At 43.9% G+C, this 20162-nt stretch overlaps 1 protein-coding gene across 4 annotated transcripts in view; it reads right to left on the bottom strand.

Annotated features, from left to right (window-relative positions):
* The window catches only part of FAM135B (family with sequence similarity 135 member B), a 366985-nt gene that overhangs the window by 66735 nt on the left and 280088 nt on the right, over positions 1-20162 (bottom strand). For all 4 annotated transcript variants that reach the window (XM_030937787.1, XM_030937788.1, XM_010364503.1 and 1 more), the window contains 2 exons: positions 6470-6623; positions 4201-4250 (listed from right to left, as the gene is read on the bottom strand). In XM_030937787.1, the coding sequence (XP_030793647.1) occupies positions 4201-4250; positions 6470-6623 (204 nt within the window). The remainder of the gene's footprint in view (positions 1-4200; positions 4251-6469; positions 6624-20162) is intronic.

Raw genomic sequence — 20162 nt, 5'->3', positions numbered from 1 at the left:
TACTGAATGGGCAAAAACTGGAAAAATTCCCTTTGAAAACTGGCACAAGACAGGGATGCCCTCTCTCACCACTCCTATTCAACATAGTGTTGGAAGTTCTGGCTAGGGCAATCAGGCAAGAGAAAGAAATCAAGGGTATCCAGTTAGGAAAAGAAGAAGTCAAATTGTCCCTGTTTGCAGATGACATGATTGTATATTTAGAAAACCCCATCGTCTCAGCCCAAAATCTCCTTAAGCTGATAAGCAACTTCAGCAAAGTCTCAGGATACAAAATTAATGTGCAAAAATCACAAGCATTCTTATACACCAGCAACAGACAAGCAGAGAGCCAAATCAGGAATGAACTTCCATTCACAATTGCTTCAAAGAGAATAAAATACCTAGGAATCCAGCTTACAAGGGATGTAAAGGACCTCTTCAAGGAGAACTACAAACCACTGCTCAGTGAAATCAAAGAGGACACAAACAAATGGAAGAACATACCATGCTCATGGATAGGAAGAATCAATATCGTGAAAATGGCCATACTGCCCAAGGTTATTTATAGATTCAATGCCATCCCCATCAAGCTACCAATGAGTTTCTTCACAGAATTGGAAAAAACTGCTTTAAAGTTCATATGGAACCAAAAAAGAGCCCGCATTGCCAAGACAATCCTAAGTCAAAAGGACAAAGCTGGAGGCGCCACGCTACCTGACTTCAAACTATACTACAAGGCTACAGTAACCAAAACAGCATGGTACTGGTACCAAAACAGAGATATAGACCAATGGAACAGAACAGAGTCCTCAGAAATAATACCGCACATCTACAGCCATCTGATCTTTGACAAACCTGAGAGAAACAAGAAATGGGGAAAGGATTCCCTATTTAATAAATGGTGCTGGGAAAATTGGCTAGCCATAAGTAGAAAGCTGAAACTGGATCCTTTCCTTACCCCTTATACGAAGATTAATTCAAGATGGATTAGAGACTTAAATGTTAGACCTAATACCATAAAAACCCTAGAAGAAAATCTAGGTAGTACCATTCAGGACATAGGCATGGGCAAGGACTTCATGTCTAAAACACCAAAAGCAACGGCAGCAAAAGCCATAATTGACAAATGGGATCTAATTAAACTAAAGAGCTTTTGCACAGCAAAAGAAACTACCATCAGAGTGAACAGGCAACCTACAGAATGGGAGAAAATTTTTGCAACCTACTCATCTGACAAAGGGCTAATATCCAGAATCTACAAAGAACTCAAACAAATATACGAGAAAAAAACAAACAACCCCATCAAAAAGTGGGGAAAGGATATGAACAGACATTTCTCAAAAGAAGATATTCATACAGCCAACAGACACATGAAAAAATGCTCATCATCACTGGCCATCAGAGAAATGCAAATCAAAACCACAATGAGATACCATCTCACACCAGTTAGAATGGCAATCATTAAGAAGTCAGGAAACAACAGGTGTTGGAGAGGATGTGGAGAAATAGGAACACTTTTACACTGTTGGTGGGATTGTAAACTAGTTCAACCATTATGGAAAAGAGTATGGCAATTCCTCAAGGATCTAGAACTAGATGTACCATATGACCCAGCCATCCCACTACTGGGTATATACCCAAAGGATTATAAATTAGTCTACTACAAAGACACATGTACACGTATGTTTATTGCGGCACTATTCACAATAGCAAAGACTTGGAATCAACCCAAATGTCCATCTGTGACAGACTGGATTAAGAAAATGTGGCACATATACACCATGGAATACTATGCAGCCATAAAAAAGGATGAGTTTGCGTCCTTTGTAGGGACATGGATGCAGCTGGAAACCATCATTCTTAGCAAACTATCACAAGAAGAGAAAACCAAACACCGCATGTTCTCACTCATAGGTGGGAACTGAACAATGAGATCACTTGGACTCGGGAAGGGGAACATCACACACTGGGGTCTATCATGGGGAGGGGGGAGGGGGGAGGAGGGAGGGATTGCATTGGGGAGTTATACATGATATAAATGATGAATTGATGGGTGCTGACGAGTTGATGGGTGCAGCACACCAACATGGCATAAGTATACATATGTAACAAACCTGCACGTTATGCACATGTACCCTAGAACTTAAAGTATAATAAAAAATAAAAAAAAAAAAAAAAAAAAAAAAAAAAAAAAAAAAAAAAAAAAAAAAAAAAGAAAGATTAAAGGGGATTTTATTGACAAGCACTTAGAACTGTGCTAGGCTGAGAATCCCTGCTGATTAAATATAAGTCGGTGATGCTGGTGCTATGGTGATCCTGGACTAGGGAAGAGAAGCCCCTGGAAACCTGAACATAACAGGCACAGAGACCAACACAGAGAACCTGCAGGCCACACCCAGAAGGAAAGAGAGTGGGGGTATTGACAAATAGTCAAATCGTCACGAATCAGCTCTTCAGCCTGATCTCGTGATGGGAAATGGAAAAGCTGAATTGGAAAGCTGCCTGTTCCTGTGTTCCTTGTTGTTTCAATTGCTAAAACTAAATTTCTGATAATTTACAGAGTAAAGCAGTTTCCCCTTGGGATGCTGAGTTGCACCTCCACAGGTACGTGGCTCTGGCCAGGCCCTCAGGGAATGGAGCCTGAGGCAGCCCGAGCCAACCCTGGAAGGAGAGGCCATCTCACCAGAGAAGAGCAGACCCCCTGAGCAGAGCACTTAGGAGGGTCCTTGCTTGAGCTCTCTAGTGGTCCTCTCGGAACAAACCTTCTATGTAGATAAGGAGTCGCAGGCCCCAAAGGGTGAGCCCATTGTCTCAGGTCCCACAACTGCTCCAAAGAGAAGCTCAGAGCCTGGATTTAAACCCAGGCCAGCATGGCTTTGAAGCTTCTGGTCCCTGCCTAACGCAGTGGGTGCATTGAGGCTCACTCAGGGAGGGATGAGAGTTGTAGCCATCTGGAGCCCAGGGCCTCCTGTCTACTCAGCTGCCCACTCAGACACACATCATCAATACTGCATCAGAGTCAGAGCATATGAGCCCCCAAGTGTGGACATTAGGTCTTTGACTCATCTCAGTGGCTCTTACACACTCTCCAAATGGACTCCTGTGTTGCCTTCCTACAGTCTGCTGACCGTGCATTTATGATAATCAGTGCTTGGCATGTGTTTCCCTGTTATTGCCACAAGCCAAGCCCCACCCCTTCTCCCAGGCTGCAGTCCAATGGCCCCTCCCCGAAGACCATCCAGCTCTAAGCTTCCAACACCCTCCTCGGTCTCTGCCTCCGCATTCTGCCCTCTCCAGGGATCTCCTCTGCATCCACTGTGAGAATGGATTTTATGAACTTTCTAACATGCTCTAAAGCAGGGGTTCTCAACTCTGGCTACACATAATATTCATCTGGGGAGCTTTGAATAAAAACACAGTATCTGAACTCCAATCCCAGATCTTCTGTTTCAGGAAGTTTGGGCATCCAGGCTCAGGCAAAGATGCATCGTTAAAGTTCCAAGGATGATTCTAAGGTACAGCCAGGGTTGAGAAACACTGGTTTAACAGACAGAGATGTCAGTTTGGGGATGAGAGTTTGAGTCCTGCTTCTAGTACTAATTAGCTGTGTTAGTCACCCTGGTATAGACTTCTTTCCAACCTTAATTTGCCTGTTCTTCATATAAAAATAAGAGTACTCACCCAGATATCCAACACAAGGGGGATGTAAAAGTGTTCCAGAGATAGTAAATAGCAGCAGCATGCATTTGTCAAATATTTATTCAGCCTTTACTCTTAATGCACGCTTGATGAGGTTTTTTTGGCAAATGCACATGACTGTTTTCATTGTCATCACTGACTCTAGCATCCCTGCCATGTCTGAGGCCATCTGTGCACAGGTACAAGATTCTGTCATCCACAGTGAGAAGCACTGAGTTACTAGTCAACAAATGTTTGTTCAATGGATGGGTAATGGACAAATACATATGTGTTGTCTAAGCTTCAGGGAAACAAAAATCTGTGAACACGTTTAGTTTTTCCAAAATATCTAACAAGGCACATACTTATAGAACACAGTGATGTAGGGTAACAGAATGTAAGAATATTTCTCCAGCTTGTTATCTAGAGTGAAGTCACAAGTGATGTCTTTTCACTTCTTTTTTATATAGCAAGCAAGCAACTGTATTTGTCTTGCAAAACTACTGCCATTCATTCAGGCCCCAGCGCCAGCTCTCCAATTACCTGCAGCTCTGAGCACAGCTGAGAAAGTGTTTCTTCAACAGCAAGGGCCTCTAGAAAGAAAAAATAAACTGTATGATTCAACGAACACATAGTGAAACGCAGCAGTTGCTATTAAATGAAAAAGCAAAGTTCCACATTGGCATTAAAGTCACAGAGACCAACACATTGCTGAGGACCTTCTGTCTATTCTAACTTCCCAATGGAATTGTGCTTATCAGGAGAATAAACCTGATTGGAGCCATGAACTGAGTACTAGATAAAAGCCAATATCACCCCATGCACACAGTTATGAGAAGCAGCACGTCCCAAATTCATACAGCACTTGTGTGGCCCAGAGAGATTCCACGTTTATTTCTATTTTTGCAGGTACACACACACACACACACACACACACACACACACACAGAGAGAGAGAGAGAGAGAGAGAGAGAGAGAGAGAGAGAGAGAGAGAGAGAGAGAGAGAGAGATACATCTGTGCATCATATACAGAACATGGATTTGAATCTCTATCTTAAAGATAAAATATCAGAAGCCCTGAGAACCTCCTGCTCAGCCCCACCGGCTCTGATACTGAAGAACGTGGCCATCTTATTAACAGAAACCAGGTGGCCTCTGGCCATTTGTTTTCATGGTCACAGTTGTGACTGGGTTTGAACTCTCCTCTGGTTCCATGATGCTATGGTCAGTCATTTGTACATGGCTCTGGCATGGATTTTAATTAAAGCATGCTTGCCTAGGTGAGTGGAAACAATCTCCTAGCAACTGACGGTCCTTGCTGATGATCTAATTAGTAGATACCTCTCTACTTCACTGCTGAACTCAGGTCCCTGAACTCCACAAGGCAAAATGAACTTTTGATACACTATTCATGGCTATGTATTCTCAGTGTCTAGCACAGAATCTGACACATAGTACATGTCCAGTAAAATGTGATGAGGGTGTGAATGAACAAATAAATTCAGCTCCTTTGAATAAAATATAATATTAAAAGTTATATCAGGAATCCAACAGCCACTGAAAAATCTCCATTTTTTTCATTTGAGCTATATAAAGTCCTTCTGATTCTGTACATGTCTTGCCTGCATGCATAAGATTTGAACTTGAAAAAAATTCAATGATTGCATGATTCAAAGAGTAGTGCCTGAGTACAGGATTTGTCTAAGATGTGAGAGCTGATAAAGCTTATGGTAAGAAGGCTCCGGATTCAATTCAACAACTGTAACCTTGTACCTACTCCTTTACTCTACATACCAGAGAGAGTACAGCAGGGATCTGAGGGGAATCAGCTCTCAAAGGCCTCAGTCTAGCTGGGAAGCAAAATACGCAAATACACCTTTTTTACGTGATGATTTCAGTGCAGCAACAAACAATGAACAAGGCCATTGACCCAGCCAAAACCACAGTTATCTCAGCAGTTGAGGTCTAGGGGTAAAGATAAGGAAGTCAAGGTACCTAGCAGGGTTCTGATGTTGAAATGGGTGTTATCCTTGAAAAGCAGGCTGAGGACTTGCCCTCTGTTCTAGAGGCAATGAGGCCTTATTAGAGAACTTTGAGCAGAACCAGGACATATCACCTGTTGTTACTGAGTGTGACATGATATAGAGGACTCTGCCCCAAGGGATCAGCACAGGATCCCTGAGCTTCTGTCATGGATCTGTCACACATCACTGTGTGATGCTGAGCAACGCTTTTACCTCTCTGAGTTTCAGGACCACCGTCTGTCAATCAACAGAGATTCAAGCCCACTGATTTCCATGTTGTCTCATCTTTGGAAAATCCATGTGCAAAAGTCAATTGATCCCAAGATAACCAAATGTAATGGATACTAAGAAGTGTCTATAATCATCCAGATCAAGCATATATAGATGCATATGTGTATATATATAGTTCTTTGAGGATTGTTTTACACTCTTGTAAGTTACAATTCCATAATTACAGCTTAATTAAGAAAAGGCTATAAACTAGCATTTTCCTCTAGAAAGCAACCTAAAATTATGCAGTGGGGTGGCAGGTGTGTAATAGGTAATAGATGTCTAGCAGATGAATGCGTGAGTGAATGAATGTGCCTTAAAGAGCATGTGTCTTCTCTTACTGTATTTGCATTTCCCAGATCCTCTCCTGCTAGAATAATGAAAATCACAGCCCAAACCTACCTGGACCAGTGTTATTCCTGTGACATTTACAAAAGCATGCCTGCTTTTCCCCATCCCTTGTCTGGAGGAGGCACATGGGCTGCTGGGATGGGCTTGCCCCTGTCCTGGGCCCTTACCCAGCTCCGTGTGTGGCAGCTCCGGGATGTCCCGCATGATCACCAGGAAGTGGAGACGGAGTCCCCGATAAGCGTGGAGGAGCAACAGGCACAGGTCTCGGTGCCACTTGTGTGCGTGCTGCATGCAGTTCTCGGAGGTGATGTAGAAGCTTCCCTACGGAGTGAAACAGAAACAGGGGTTGAGGCATACTGCACCCGGCCCAGGTAGCACAGGGCCCTGATGCTCCATCTGCCCGCACCCACATTCACAAATGTTTGGAGGTTCAGGGAAGGAAGCAGACCCCATCCTGAGTAAAACTGGAACATGGTTGAAGATTCCAAGAAAAAGAGAGTCCTGAGCTGCAATCGCTTCTTTATCCCTCTAGGTAAGAAAACACTGAAATCTGCCACACCTTTGTCTTATATTCAGATTAAAATAATAAAATAGCAACGATAATCACAATAATAATAAATGATCGTGAAGGTGATTAGGACACTGGCCTCACAGGTTTGAGACAACCAAGTGGCCCCACTTACAAGCTGATATGGTTTGGCTCTGTGTCCCCACTCAAGTCTCACCTTGAATTGTAATAATCCCCACGTGTCATGGGAGGGACCCAGTGGGAGGTAATTGAGTCATGGGGGCGGGTTTTTCCCATGCTGTTCTTATGACAGTGAATAAGTCTCGTGAGATCTGATGGTTTGATAAAGGGCAGTTCCCCTGCAAATGCTCTCTTGCCTGTCATCATGTAAGACATGACTTTGCTCGTCCTTCACCTTCTGCCATAATTGTGAGGCCTCCCCAGCCATGTGGAAGTGTGAGTCCATTAAACCTCTTGCCTTTATCAATTACCCAGTCTTGGGTATGTCTTTATTAGCAGCCTGAGAACGGACTAACACAAACCTCCTTTCCCCACCACTGCAGGGTACACTATAGAGGCCATGGGACAGGTGGCTGTGGGCTCCTTTTCATAGAGAGAGAAGAAATTTAGAAAGTCCTTTGCAGCAGGTGAGTGAGCAGTAGGTCATGCTGAAAAGGAGGAAAAGAAAGTGTCATTGTAATGTAGAAAGAAGTTGTGAGGTTAAGTAACCAATGCTGAAAGCACACCTGTAAACAGCTCTGCACACACCTGTAAACAGCTCTGCATGTGAGCATGCAGTATCACAACACTGTAACACTATATTTTGTTTGTAGAAATAGAATGGATTAAACTGGTAGAATTACAAACTAGTTTGTCCAATGAGGAAAAGACACCTAAGTCTACAGTGCACTTGGAGACCTAGGCATGATGAAAAGGAATGAACAGGATGGTCCTTTCTTGCCAACTCAACAGAGAAGGATGTCTTGAGGTGAATTTCAAGAGAGATTTGTTCTTAGAGCAGAGAAAGGAATTGTGTGGGAAAAGGCCTGGGCACATAGGTGGGAGTCTTGAGTAGTGCCCTGGTGCCCATCTACTGCTCACATGGCCGTGATGGGAGGAGGCAGTGGCTCTTCATGTTCCCAGGCTGCCTTGCTTGCCTGCTGGAAGAAACACCAGGTGAGGAATTGGTGGCATTTCACTTTGACTTTTGTGAGTGAGTCTGCACAGCCAATGACCAGAGAGCCTCCTGCCTTGCTTGGTCTCCTTTCTCCTAGCTGCCATCCAATAGGGCTGAGCTGATCCAACGTGGGCTGGGCAAGTCTCCTGGAGTCGACACACATCTGCACATCATCTGCACTCCCAAGGGTGTTGTATAGGCAGATAATGACGGGCACTATTATACCCTCTCTAACCACCATACCACAATGATTGTCACGTGTGATGCAAGGTGCTACAAATTAGGAAACGGATAGAAGTCTCAGGCCTGCCGCCATCTACCTCTGATACTGTCTTAAGTGAGAGACTATGAGAAACCAGGAGAGGGTCACTGAGTTGTGCTCTCAGGAGCAACATCTGTGCAGCTGTAAAGCAGGACGGGTGGAGGAACTGCACTGCGTTGTCCTGCGGGTGCAACAGAGACCTCAGCTGATGCCGTGGGGAGTGCTGGGCCTGCAGAGTTACCCGGCCTTGGGGCAAGGACCAGGTCTTTGTACCCGTTCACTGATCAGTACTTGGTGTGGGTTACCCTATGTATTAGTTCGCTTTCACAGTGCTATAAAGAAATACCTGAGACTGGGAAATTTATAAAGGAAAGGTGTTTTATTGACTCACAGTTCCCCATGGCTGGAGAGGCCTCAGGAAACTTACAATCATGAAGGAAGGGGAAGCAGGCACATCTTACAAGGCATGAGGAGAGAGAAATGCAAAGGAGGAACTTCCAAACACTTATGAAACCATAAGATCTCATGAGAACTTACTCACTATCATGAGAACAGCAGCGGGGAAACTGCCCCAATGATCCAATCACCCCCTCGCTCAACATGTGGGGATTACAGGTTCTTCCCTTGACACATGGGGATTACAGTTCGAGATCAGATGTGGGTTGGGACACAGAGTCAAACCATATCACCCTAGCAGGGAAGTGTGACCTTGGGGGAGCAGCTCTCTCCAGATAGGGCAGTCTCCATACTTAGCTAAATTGCTGTTGGCCACCAACATTCCCAGCAGTGTGAAGAGCGAATGGCTCAGGTCTGAAGGCAGGGCTGGACATCACACCACAGAGTACAGGAGAGAGACCCTCTGCAGAACTTTACCCTCCATGGCTCGCATTTCTCAGCTCTGAAACCTGGCCTTGGATTAAAAGCTTGTTAAATTCTTTCTGATTTGAATTTAAGACATTCAGCAGGTTTTGGAATCAGAAGACTTGTCCATTTTAGAACCAGAAAACTGGTTCTAAACCAACTGCCCTGTCTGCATTCAGGGTAACCCATGTATTCACATTTCTCAACTTTCCTATTATATTAAGGTTTAATACAAAGAAGCCAGTACAGCTGTAGAAAGTCGAGGAGAGCTTGTATGCAGCACGGAGCACATCAGACCAGCCAGATCTGTGGAGCAGGAAAGAAGTCACTGCTTATGAAGCATCTAGATAGTCCTATTGTACTTTATCTCCTTTGATCTTCAGCAAGCACCATGAAAGGCAGATACTCTCATTTTGATTTTTAAAATAGAATATACATATGGTGAAACAAAACCCTACCAATATCATCAAAGTAAACACAACATGAAGTGTCCCATTCCCCATAGTCTAATAATTTTTTTTTCTTGTGGATTCTTCTGGAATACTGCCCATCTATGCTCTAGTATATGTATACATACTTACTATATGTGTGTATGTCTTGAAAACATGCACAGTCACACTTACAAGTTGGAGAATGCTCCAGACATTTCTCTGTTTCTTGCTTTTATCACCAAACATTGGAATTCGTTCTGACCAGATCAAACAATAATAATAGAAACTCTTATTTCCATTTCATAGATCAAAAGACTATGACTCAAAGAACTGAGTGACATGTGCAAGGTCACTCTGCTTGCCAGCAGCAGAAATGCTTCTCAGGATTCAGGGCTGAAGCGAGGTTGCCCTTTCTCGGCATGCCACACCTGCCTCTGAAACCAGGCCTGGCAGAGAACACACGCTGGACAAAGCTCCGCTTGCTTTGACTGAGGCATTCAAGTCCTGCAGTGTCTCTGACAGCTGTGACTAAGCAGAAATGAAAGCAGAAAGGGGATTAACAAAGGCACCGAATACAGTAGTCATGAATCCCCAGTTGGCCTCAAGCAGTCCTGAGAATCCCATTTTCAGGTCCCGCTACCTGCCACAGCTCCACTGTCCCATCACCCTGGTCATCACCCTGGTCTCATTCTGCAAAGCTTCAGGACATATTAAAGAAGGCAAGGAATCTATGAAGTCTCTTATCAAGTTTGACTTTTAAAACTAGACACCAATGTCATAGAGATTTTTCAAGAGACACTTAAAGAAAACTTTGGGGAATCTTCACGAGGCTGATTCAGTATGATTATTGAAATAATAAGTCAAAATGCTAATCCAAAGAGAAATCCTGAAAAAAATATTTATGGCTAGAGAGTATTATAAATGAAACAAAACAAAACAAAACAAAAATAAACCTTCCATTCTTCATAAATTGCTCAGCAGCACGACATATTGAAAGTGTGCGATGCACTGCAGAAAATCCCATTTGTCAGTCCTGCAGACCTGCAGAGTCAGTGTCAGAGTGGACGGGCCAGTGTGCGTCCATTAGAATTGCATGAAGAGCATGGAAAAACCTTGAGCCATTTCCCTAGCACAAAGCAGTAACATTTTAGCAAGTCTTTCCAGCAATCTGAAATGAAAACCCTAAATAATAAAACAAGAATCAAGCAGGCAGGCAGATCACTACATTGTGAATGAACTCGCAGATAGAAGGTCCCTGGCCTGGGCCTGTCCCACAACAGAAGCAGGACAAAAAATAGGCACCTTTCAGCTGAGCACAGTGACTCACACCTGTAATCCCAGCACTTTGGGAGGCTGAGGCGGGCGGATCACAGGAGGTCGGGAGTTCGAGACCAGCCTTACCAACATGGAGAAACCCCGTCTCTACTGAAAATGCAAAATTAGCCGGGAGTGGTGGTGCATGCCTGTAATCCCAGCTACTCAGGAGGCTGAGGCAGGAGAATCGGTTGAAACTGAGAGGTGGAGGTTGTGGTGAGCCAAGATCATGCCATTGCACTCCAGCCTGGGCAACAAGAACAAAACTGTCTCAAAAAAAAAAAAAAAAAAAAAAAAAAAAAAAGGCACCTCTCCCCTTCTGAGACCGAAGTAAGTCCACTGCAAATGGGAAAATATTTGTATGGTTAAATATGGAGTCTGCAGCATGAGATACAGGGCAAACAGTCTGTTTTTTGTTTGTTTGTTTGTTTTGCTTGAGATAAGGCCTTGCTTTGTTACCCAGGTTGGAGTGCAGTGGCGCAATCATGGCTCATGGCAGCCTCGATCTCCTGGGAGCAAGTGATCCTTCCACCTCAGTCTCCTGAGTAGCTGGGACTACAGGCATGTGCCATCACACTTGGCTAACGTTTTAACTTTTTTGTAGAGATGAGGTCTCACGATGTTGCCCAGACTGCTTCTGAACTTCTAGGTTTAAGTGATCCTCTCTCCTCCGCCTCTCAAAAGTAGTGGGATTCCAGGCATGAGCCATGCCCAATTAGTCTTCGTTTTTGCTTTCCCACTTCCTACCAATGTCACCTTGGGGAGGTTTCTTCCCCTCCCCACACAGCAGGTTCATCACCTGAAAAGAGGGCACAGTTCTGAAATCAGCGTCAGAGGGTTGCTGTTAAGGATTAAATGAGATTATTCCAGCAAAATGCAGACTTATGTAATGTTCCAGTGTAAAGTCAGTGCACACTAAGAGGAACTTTTGCTTACTTAGGACATGCTCATTGACGGCCTCGGTGAACGTGTCTATGGATGGTGCAGCTTAAGATTCAACAGTGATCCACTTAGAAGCCTAAGAATGAATTTTAACTTAGTGGGGAGCTCCACAGGGAAACAGTTTGGTTTTGAAGGCAGAATCTGGAGTCAAACAGGCCTGTACCTCGCTCACAGTGGCACCCTCACTAGCAAGTTGCCTGAGCTAGACCTTTAACGTAGGAAATGCCAGTTTCCTAACGAGGAAAGTCAGGATAAAGTTAGTTAAAATGCTTATGGAGTGCTTGGTTTACATACAGTTTAGTACTTGATAACTGTTAGCTAAGATGTTTTACTTTCTACTTCATTTATTTCCTAACAGAGTATATACAAATCAGACATAGCTAAGCTTGTTATCAACTCTTTCCTTTTTGCAAGTGTCTCTCAAATCTGCATCTCTACATCTAATTCCTGCACTGGACTCTAGATCTCTATTGTCTAAACTTCCGATTGGCTGGCTTGCCAAGCTGTCACAAAGCCATCTTACATGGAGCTCACCAGATCCTTCTTTTCCTTCTGGTCTTCCTTAACGGACCCCACTTTTCCCAACACCCAAGAACACAACAAGTTCTTCCAGATTCCAGACTTCATTCTCACTTTGAGCATCTGTCAGAACGTCCTGATGGTTCTACCTCTAAAATTCTCTTACCTCCGCCCGAGGTTGAGTCGTCTCTATTGCTTACTTGAATTATTAAACACATCCATCTAACGTGTCTTGCTGTTCTGATCTTACCTTCCACTGCAGCGCCTGTCTGTGCAAGCGGGTCATATCATTATCCACTGTTTGTAAGATAAAATTCGAATTCTTTTGTTTGCCATTCAAGGACTTTACACCTTAAAGCAGTAGTCCCCCTCCTTTTTGGCACCAAGGACTGGTTTCATGGAAGACGATTTTTTCCACGGACTGAAGTTGTGGGGGATGGTTTTGGGATGATTCAAGAGTATTACATTTACTGTGCACTTTATTTCTATTATTATGACATTGTGATGTACAATTAAATAATTATACAATTCACCATAACGTAGAGTCAGTGATAGCCCTAAGCTTCCCGGAACTAGACGGTCCCATCTGGGGGTGACAGGAGACAGGGACAGATCATCAGGTATTAGATTATCAAAAGAAGTGAGCAACCTAGATCCCTCCCATGTACAGTTCACAATAGGGTTCATGTTGGGAATCTAATGCCACCACTGACCTGACAGGATGTAGAGCTCAGGTGGTAATGTGAGTGATGGGGAGCAGGTGTAAATACAGATGAAGCTTCACTGGCTCACCTGTCACTCACCTCCTACTATGCAGCCCAGTTCCTAACAGGCCACAGGCCAGGACCAGCCTGTGTCCCAGGTTTGGGGACTGCTGCCTTAATGCATCACATTCCCAGACTCACCTGCTATCTCTTGTTTTCCTCTGGGACTTTTGTGGCACTTCTCTACAGGGCCTGTACTCTTGCTGCTGGAAACGTCTTTCCGAGTTAACCCTACTCATCACCAAGACGCAGGTCAAATGTCACCTCCTCTGTGACATTCTCCAATCATCCCTTCCTCATGCATACTTCGTTAGACCAATTCTTCCTGTATCTCTCATTCCAATACTCTCTGAACGCTTTGGGAGTAAAAAGACTTTTTTACTTTTTAGTTTTATTTTTCAGGTTGTCTTTGAGACTGAAACAATTGGCACCTGATTTCACTGAATACACAGAGAAAGAATGAATGAATGAGTGAGTCATAGCATCCTCTACAGGGCACCCCAATGGCATGACAGTGTAGACCTGATGTATACAGGCCTGGCCCCAGGGTCCACCTTACCCTCACCACCTCCCACTTTAGAATCGGGGAACATCCACACAATGCTGGGATTTGGATTAGGATTTCCTAGATTACAGTAATAATGATGCTACAGAAATGTATGTCCTATAGAAATGTACTTGTTTATACTTTATATGGAATATGTAGGTAACCCGATTTTAACTCAGCCTGGGATAAATACTGATAACTTTCCAACATGATTCAAAGAGACCCATAAAAGCAAGACATATTTTTAAACGAGAAATATCAATACATTGTTTGTGTTACAATTACGGAGGAACTCATAAATGGAATTGGCTTCCAATATTCCAGAGGTTTACTGAAAAAAGAAATTTAAGGTTGATCAGACCTCAAAATCTATAATGTTATTAACAGTGTAGTGTTCATTATGTGTCTGCTGCGTGCCTGGTGCTATTCTTAGTTCCTGGATTTCTCTTCTTGGTGATTCAGTGAGTTTTACATTATCCCCTTTTCACTGATAACAAAACAGTATCATCATAAAAAACAGCTAACACTTACTATTTGACTCTTAAATGTCAGGAATTAAGTGCTTTCTGTGTATTAAGCATTTAATTCTCTTGCCAATCCTATGCAACAAGCCTGAGTACTTACACCCATTTTGGAGAGTGGAAAAGTGAACCTTAAAAGGATAAATAACGTTTGCAGGTCTCACGGCAAGAAAGCGGCAGCTCAAGAATCCAGACATGATGTGCTGCTGGAAGACCCCCTACTTTTTCATCTCGATGCTGAACTTCCTCTTTGAACTGAGCTTCAGGCAGTTTAGATAGTTTGCCTGTGTTCACACATCTAGGAAACAGTCGAGTTGAACTTCTAACTCAGGTCAAGGCCCAGGTTTAAAAAGGAAACCAGCTTCATCAATTACAAAGAGAAGCAAAGCCTCTTGTGCCAGCTGTAGCTTTGCCGCTAACTAGCTGCGATCTGGGAAAATCGCTTACCGTTCTGGCTCTTTAATACCTTCTCTGTCAGCCACAAATTGCTGAGCTTTTAGTCAGCAATACCTAAATTATGTGTCCCTGTACTCTGGATTGTGGCGACCAGCTTTGAGTTGAACGGCAAGTACTTCTCATCAAAAATTTAAAATATGAAATTCAAAAATGGCTTTTTCTATTAATACCACTGGAGTCAAAGGTACCCATGTTGTCTCCTCATTGACATTCCAGGGAGTGTATCTGAGTATGAGAAAAAGAGAGCAGGAGCTGCTGGACTAGAACCGCGGGGTGGGGGTAGGAGTGGGAAGGCAATTGAGAAACCTGAGTCAAGGTCATGTTCTGACCCAGGTATCTGCTCCATTCATTATGCATGTATGGTCTTGCTGCCCTCCCACTTCACACAGCTCCAGCAGCACCTTCACCTACACACAGCTCAGCATCTCCTCTCCACCTACACAAGACTCCAGCATCCCCTTCACCTACACACAGCTCCAGCATCCCCACCGTCCAAGCATACTTCAGCATCCCCTCCACATACCCAGGACTCCAGCAGCACCTCCACCAAAGAACAGTTCATTATCGCCTCCACATATGCAAGGCTCCAGCATCCCCTTCACTACCCATAGCTCTATCATCCCCTCCACTTACACCTACACACAGCTCTATCATCCCCTCCACCTATGCACAGCTCTACCATCTCCTCCACCTACCCAGGGCTTCATCATCCCCTCCACCTACACACAACTCTATCATCCCCTCCACCTACACACAACTCCAGCATGCCCTCCGCCTACCCACAACTCTATCATCCCCTCCACCTACACAGAACTCCACCATCCCCTCCACCTACACACAACACCAGCATCCCCTCCACCTACCCAGAACTCTATCATCCCCTCTACCTACACACGACTCCAGCATCGTCTCCACCTACGCATGGCTCCAGCATCAAAGGATCCTAAAAGTGACTGTTGAGTGATCACAGAGACATCTACATGGCTCTGTCCACATGAGAAATAAACTCAGTTTTGTGTTCTTCTCCCTCTATAAATCTGTTGTACTACTGTGTCCCTCATGGAAAGCAGGGAGAAAATATTGATCATCTTCTATTCTCAGCTACTTTAACATAGTTGGCAATAACTCTGTGTGGTTGACTGAAACAATACTTTTTTTTTTTTTTTTTTTTTTTTTTTTTTTTTTTTTTTTTGAGACGGAGTCTCGCTCTGTCGCCCAGGCTGGAGTGCAGTGGCGGGATCTTGGCTCACTGCAAGTTCCGCCTCCCGGGTTTACACCATTCTCCTGCCTCAGCCTCCCCAGTAGCTGGGACTACAGGCGCCCACCACCTCGCCCGGCTAGTTTTTTTTTTTTTTGTATTTTTTAGTAGAGAAGGGGTTTCACCTGGTTAGCTAGGATGGTCTCGATCTCCTGACCTCGTGATCCACCCATCTCGGCCTCCCAAAGTGCTGGGATTACAGGCTTGAGCCACCGCGTCCAGCCTGAAACAATACTTTTTGTGTATGGGGTGTGTGTGTGTGTTCTGTTTGTTTGTTTGTTTGTTTTTCTTTTTTCTTTTTTTTTTCTTTTTTTTTTTGAGACTTGTCTTGCTTTGTTGTCCAGGCTGGAGTTCAGTGGTGCAATTTTGGCTCACTGCAACCTCTGCCTCCTAGGTTCAAGTGCCTCAGCCTCCCAAGTAACTGGGATTACAGGCTCCCGTCACCATGCCAGACTAATTTTCGTGTTTTTTAGTAGAAATGGAGTTTCATCATGTTGGTCAGGCTGGTCTTGAAGTCCCAACCTCAAATTATCTGCCTGCCTCGGCCTCCCAAAATGCTGGGATTACAGGCGTGAGTCACCGCATCCCGCCTGAAACAATACTTAAAGAAGATGAGGGTCTCTGTGAAGCTTGAGAGATGCCCTCAGCTTTCTGAAGGCTCCTGAGGGAGAGCTCATTGCATAAGATCCCACGGAGTGGAGTTAGAGCCAATGGATGGGCATTACAGGAAGGCACATACTGTGGGTGAGAAGGCGAATTTTCCACTCTTAATGCCTTTTCAACACGGAGGGACACCCATTAGCATAATAATCCTGGCCTTTCTCTGCTCATTTATTGGGCAAATGTTGAGTTTTGATTAAGAAACAAGTCTGCTTTGTTCTTCCTCAAAGGTGTCAATCTCCATCACTCTCACCCTGGGGTAGCCTGGTGAAGGAGGCATTCTGCAATAAAGGCTGGTAGCTGCTAGCACTGCCATACCAGGATGGGTAAGTAGTTAAATCCAGAGCTCACTACTCATGTATCTTTTTGCCCAAAGACATAAACAAAAATCTGTAATTGGTCCTATCCAATTGGTTCAGCACTCACTTGGGGAAAAGAAGGTATTGTTTTTCAGTGCTGCTTCACACCCAACTTCAGATTCAATCTCCTTGGATGATGAGGCCACTGAGGTTATCAGCAATCCACTGTGGACAGACTGCCTCAGAAGCCTCCTGTCACCCAGGGTGCTCAGGAATTGGGGTTGGGGGGGGGTGGCACACAGGAGAGTTGGTCAGTGTTGGGTAGACGGTTCGAATAGGTTAGTGGGTGGTGCTCCCATTTCAACAAATCTGTTTTGTTTATGGCACTTTTATATGCTGGATTCTAAAAATTAAAAAAAAAAAAATAGAAAATCATTAGCCTAAATGAATACCTCTGGAAGTCTCAGCTATTCCATTGTGATCCAGAAGGCAGGTACAAATTATGTGGCTGAAAATCAGACCTCAACAATCTTTTTGGCTCATGGTTTTCATTTCTTATTCCTAAATATTGTTGTCTTTCCTCTCTAAGTCTTGTTTGATACAGCATTTGAAAAAAATATTCTTTCTGATCCCGTTTATCTCAAAATGATTGCAAGGTGATTTTTAAAAATATATTTTGTGAGGCAAAGAAACAGAGTCCCACAAAAATATCAGCAGATTTAGAATTAGAGGAAAGACCCAGGGGCAAGTCCAGGCTTTGCTACTCCCTTTGGACAGAGACTTTGCTGCCCTCAGAAGGCAAGAGTGAGGACAAAGGGGAAACAGTTCTTTGCCATCAGAAAGCATGACAAACGTTAGTCTTCTGATTATGATTATTATTGGTAGGAATTCCATATTAATCCTTTCACTGATGTACTTAAGTGATATTTTATTTAGTAAACTAGTCAATTAGTCAATTCTTATATTGCCAAGAGATTCTGACCTATTCAGAACTTTTAAAAAATAACTCATTATTAGTTAGATAAGTTGATATATTGACTATGAATAATTCATAACCATCTTATAAATTACCTTAATACCTATGATGCATGTTGCATGAATACATAAATTGGTGTTATTAATCTGTTTGACTTTAGAGAACTATATTTTCACATTAGAAGCATTGTGGTTGGGTTTCTGAATATTCCTCAGCAATCAATGGGGTCAGTACCATTTATCCTCATGATCCTAACTGCTGGGGTTTTTTGGTGCTTCCTGTGTGCCCATCACTGTGGTGAACACTTGAGCTCCAGAGGTTAACCAATACTGTCCTCAACTGGAGGAGAATATACCCAAATTGAAGAAATCAGAGTCACAAACACATAATTGCAGCACAATGTGGTAAATATGATACCAAAGGAAACCATAGGATGTAGAGAGTGTGCGATGGGGCACCCAGAGCCATTTAACAGGTAGGGGTAGAAAAAGGCTTCCTGGAGAGATGCTGCTGCAGTTGGATCTTGAAGGCATAGGTAGATACATAAGGGATAAGAGAAGGGTGTGAGAAGCACAGAAGCCATCATAAACATGGGCATAGAGTAAGTAAAATAACAAAGTGCAGGGAGATAGAATCAGATGTGGGCTGCCAGAATCCAGGGGAGAAGGAGGAGATGAAACTCAATGGACAGACTGAATCAGGTCAGGTCATGGAGAGTTGGGCATAGCATGTTGATCAAGAATCAATTCCTAGGAAACTAGCATCATATTAGCTATGTCCAAACCATGTGATAGTGTGCCCTTCAGGGAGATACAGGGAGGCCTTTCTCTGTGACTCTGGCTTCTCACTGGCTCTGGTTTCTGGTCCCTCAAACCCTTAGGAAAGTTGTAATCATGGTATAAGTTTATATAAGTGGAATGGGCCAAGAGAGGTTAAGTCAATGGCCCCCAGTCCCACAATTGCTAAGATACAAATTTGGCATTCCAAAACAGCACAGTCTGACTCAAAAGCCAAGCTCTTTATCCCACATGGGACTATTCTGAATTCACCAGAATTAAAGTCCCCAAATAGAAGGGTGGCTTCTCAACTGAGGGCAAGACAATGGGAAAAGAGATAATGAAAACAGCAAGAGTAAGAAGAAACAGCCATCAGATAAATAGGATTAATTATGTAGAGTGTGAAGGGTTAAGCAATGATTACTCCCATCTCTGAGAGGCTAGTCCAAGATCATCAAATCAGACATGTCTGCAGAATAAGTAAGCTATCAGTCTCGGTGCCTCTGGACGTTGTGACCATTGTGTCTGTTTCTACTTTGAAAGTTGCAGCGGTTCACTATGGTGCCTTAGAGATTTCAACTTCCATGCTTTTCTAATTATAATTATACAAGGCATTAAATTCCTTCAGCTGACACTGGAGCAGGCACAGAGTCAGCAGCTATGACTCTCTTATTGTGAGTTCTAAGATCTCTTGTATGAATTTGGTCTTTGTCTCTCCCCCTACTATTCTTGATGGGTGTATTAGTTCATTCTTGCATTGCTGTAACAAACTCCCTGAGACTGGGTAATTTATTAAGAAGAGAGGTTTAGTTGACTCAAAGTTTGGCAGGCTTAACAGGAAGCATGACTGGGAGGCCTCAGGAAACTTACAATCATGGTGGAAGGTGAAGGGGAAGCAAGCACCTTCTTCACATAGTGGCAGAAGAGACAGAGTAAGGGAGGGAAGCGCCCCACACTTCTTTTTTTTTTTTTTTTTTTTTTTTTTTTTTTTTTTTTTTTGAGACGGAGTCTCGCTCTGTCGCCCGGGCTGGAGTGCAGTGGCCGGATCTCAGCTCACTGCAAGCTCCGCCTCCCGGGTTTACGCCATTCTCCTGCCTCAGCCTCCCGAGTAGCTGGGACTACAGGCGCCCGCCACCTCACCCGGCTAGTTTTTTGTATTTTTTAGTAGAGACGGGGTTTCACCATGTTAGCCAGGATGGTCTCGATCTTCTGACCTCGTGATCCGCCCGTCTCGGCCTCCCAAAGCGCTGGGATTACAGGCTTGAGCCACCGCGCCCGGCCGCGCCCCACACTTCTAAACCATCAAATCTTGTGAGAACTCACTATCATGCGAACAGCATGGGAGAAATCCATCGCTATGATCCAGTCACTTCCCACCAGGTCCCTCCCCCTAACATTGGGAATTATAATTCGACTTTGGGTGCAGACACAGAGCCAAACCATGTCAATAGGCTTTCTACACATGGTGCAGTCTGTAGGGAATCCAGAAAGTAGATCAGAACAGACAAGCATGGGAAACATATTCTGTGTTCTGATACCAAGCATACACCCACCTATTTAGCTCCTCATAAACTTCCTTACCTGAGCCT

Source organism: Rhinopithecus roxellana, chromosome 9 (genome assembly GCF_007565055.1).
Source record: "Rhinopithecus roxellana isolate Shanxi Qingling chromosome 9, ASM756505v1, whole genome shotgun sequence".
Taxonomy (NCBI): domain Eukaryota; kingdom Metazoa; phylum Chordata; class Mammalia; order Primates; family Cercopithecidae; genus Rhinopithecus; species Rhinopithecus roxellana.
The sequence above is the reverse complement of the archived record's forward strand: the minus strand, read 5'-3'. Positions and strand labels throughout refer to the sequence as shown.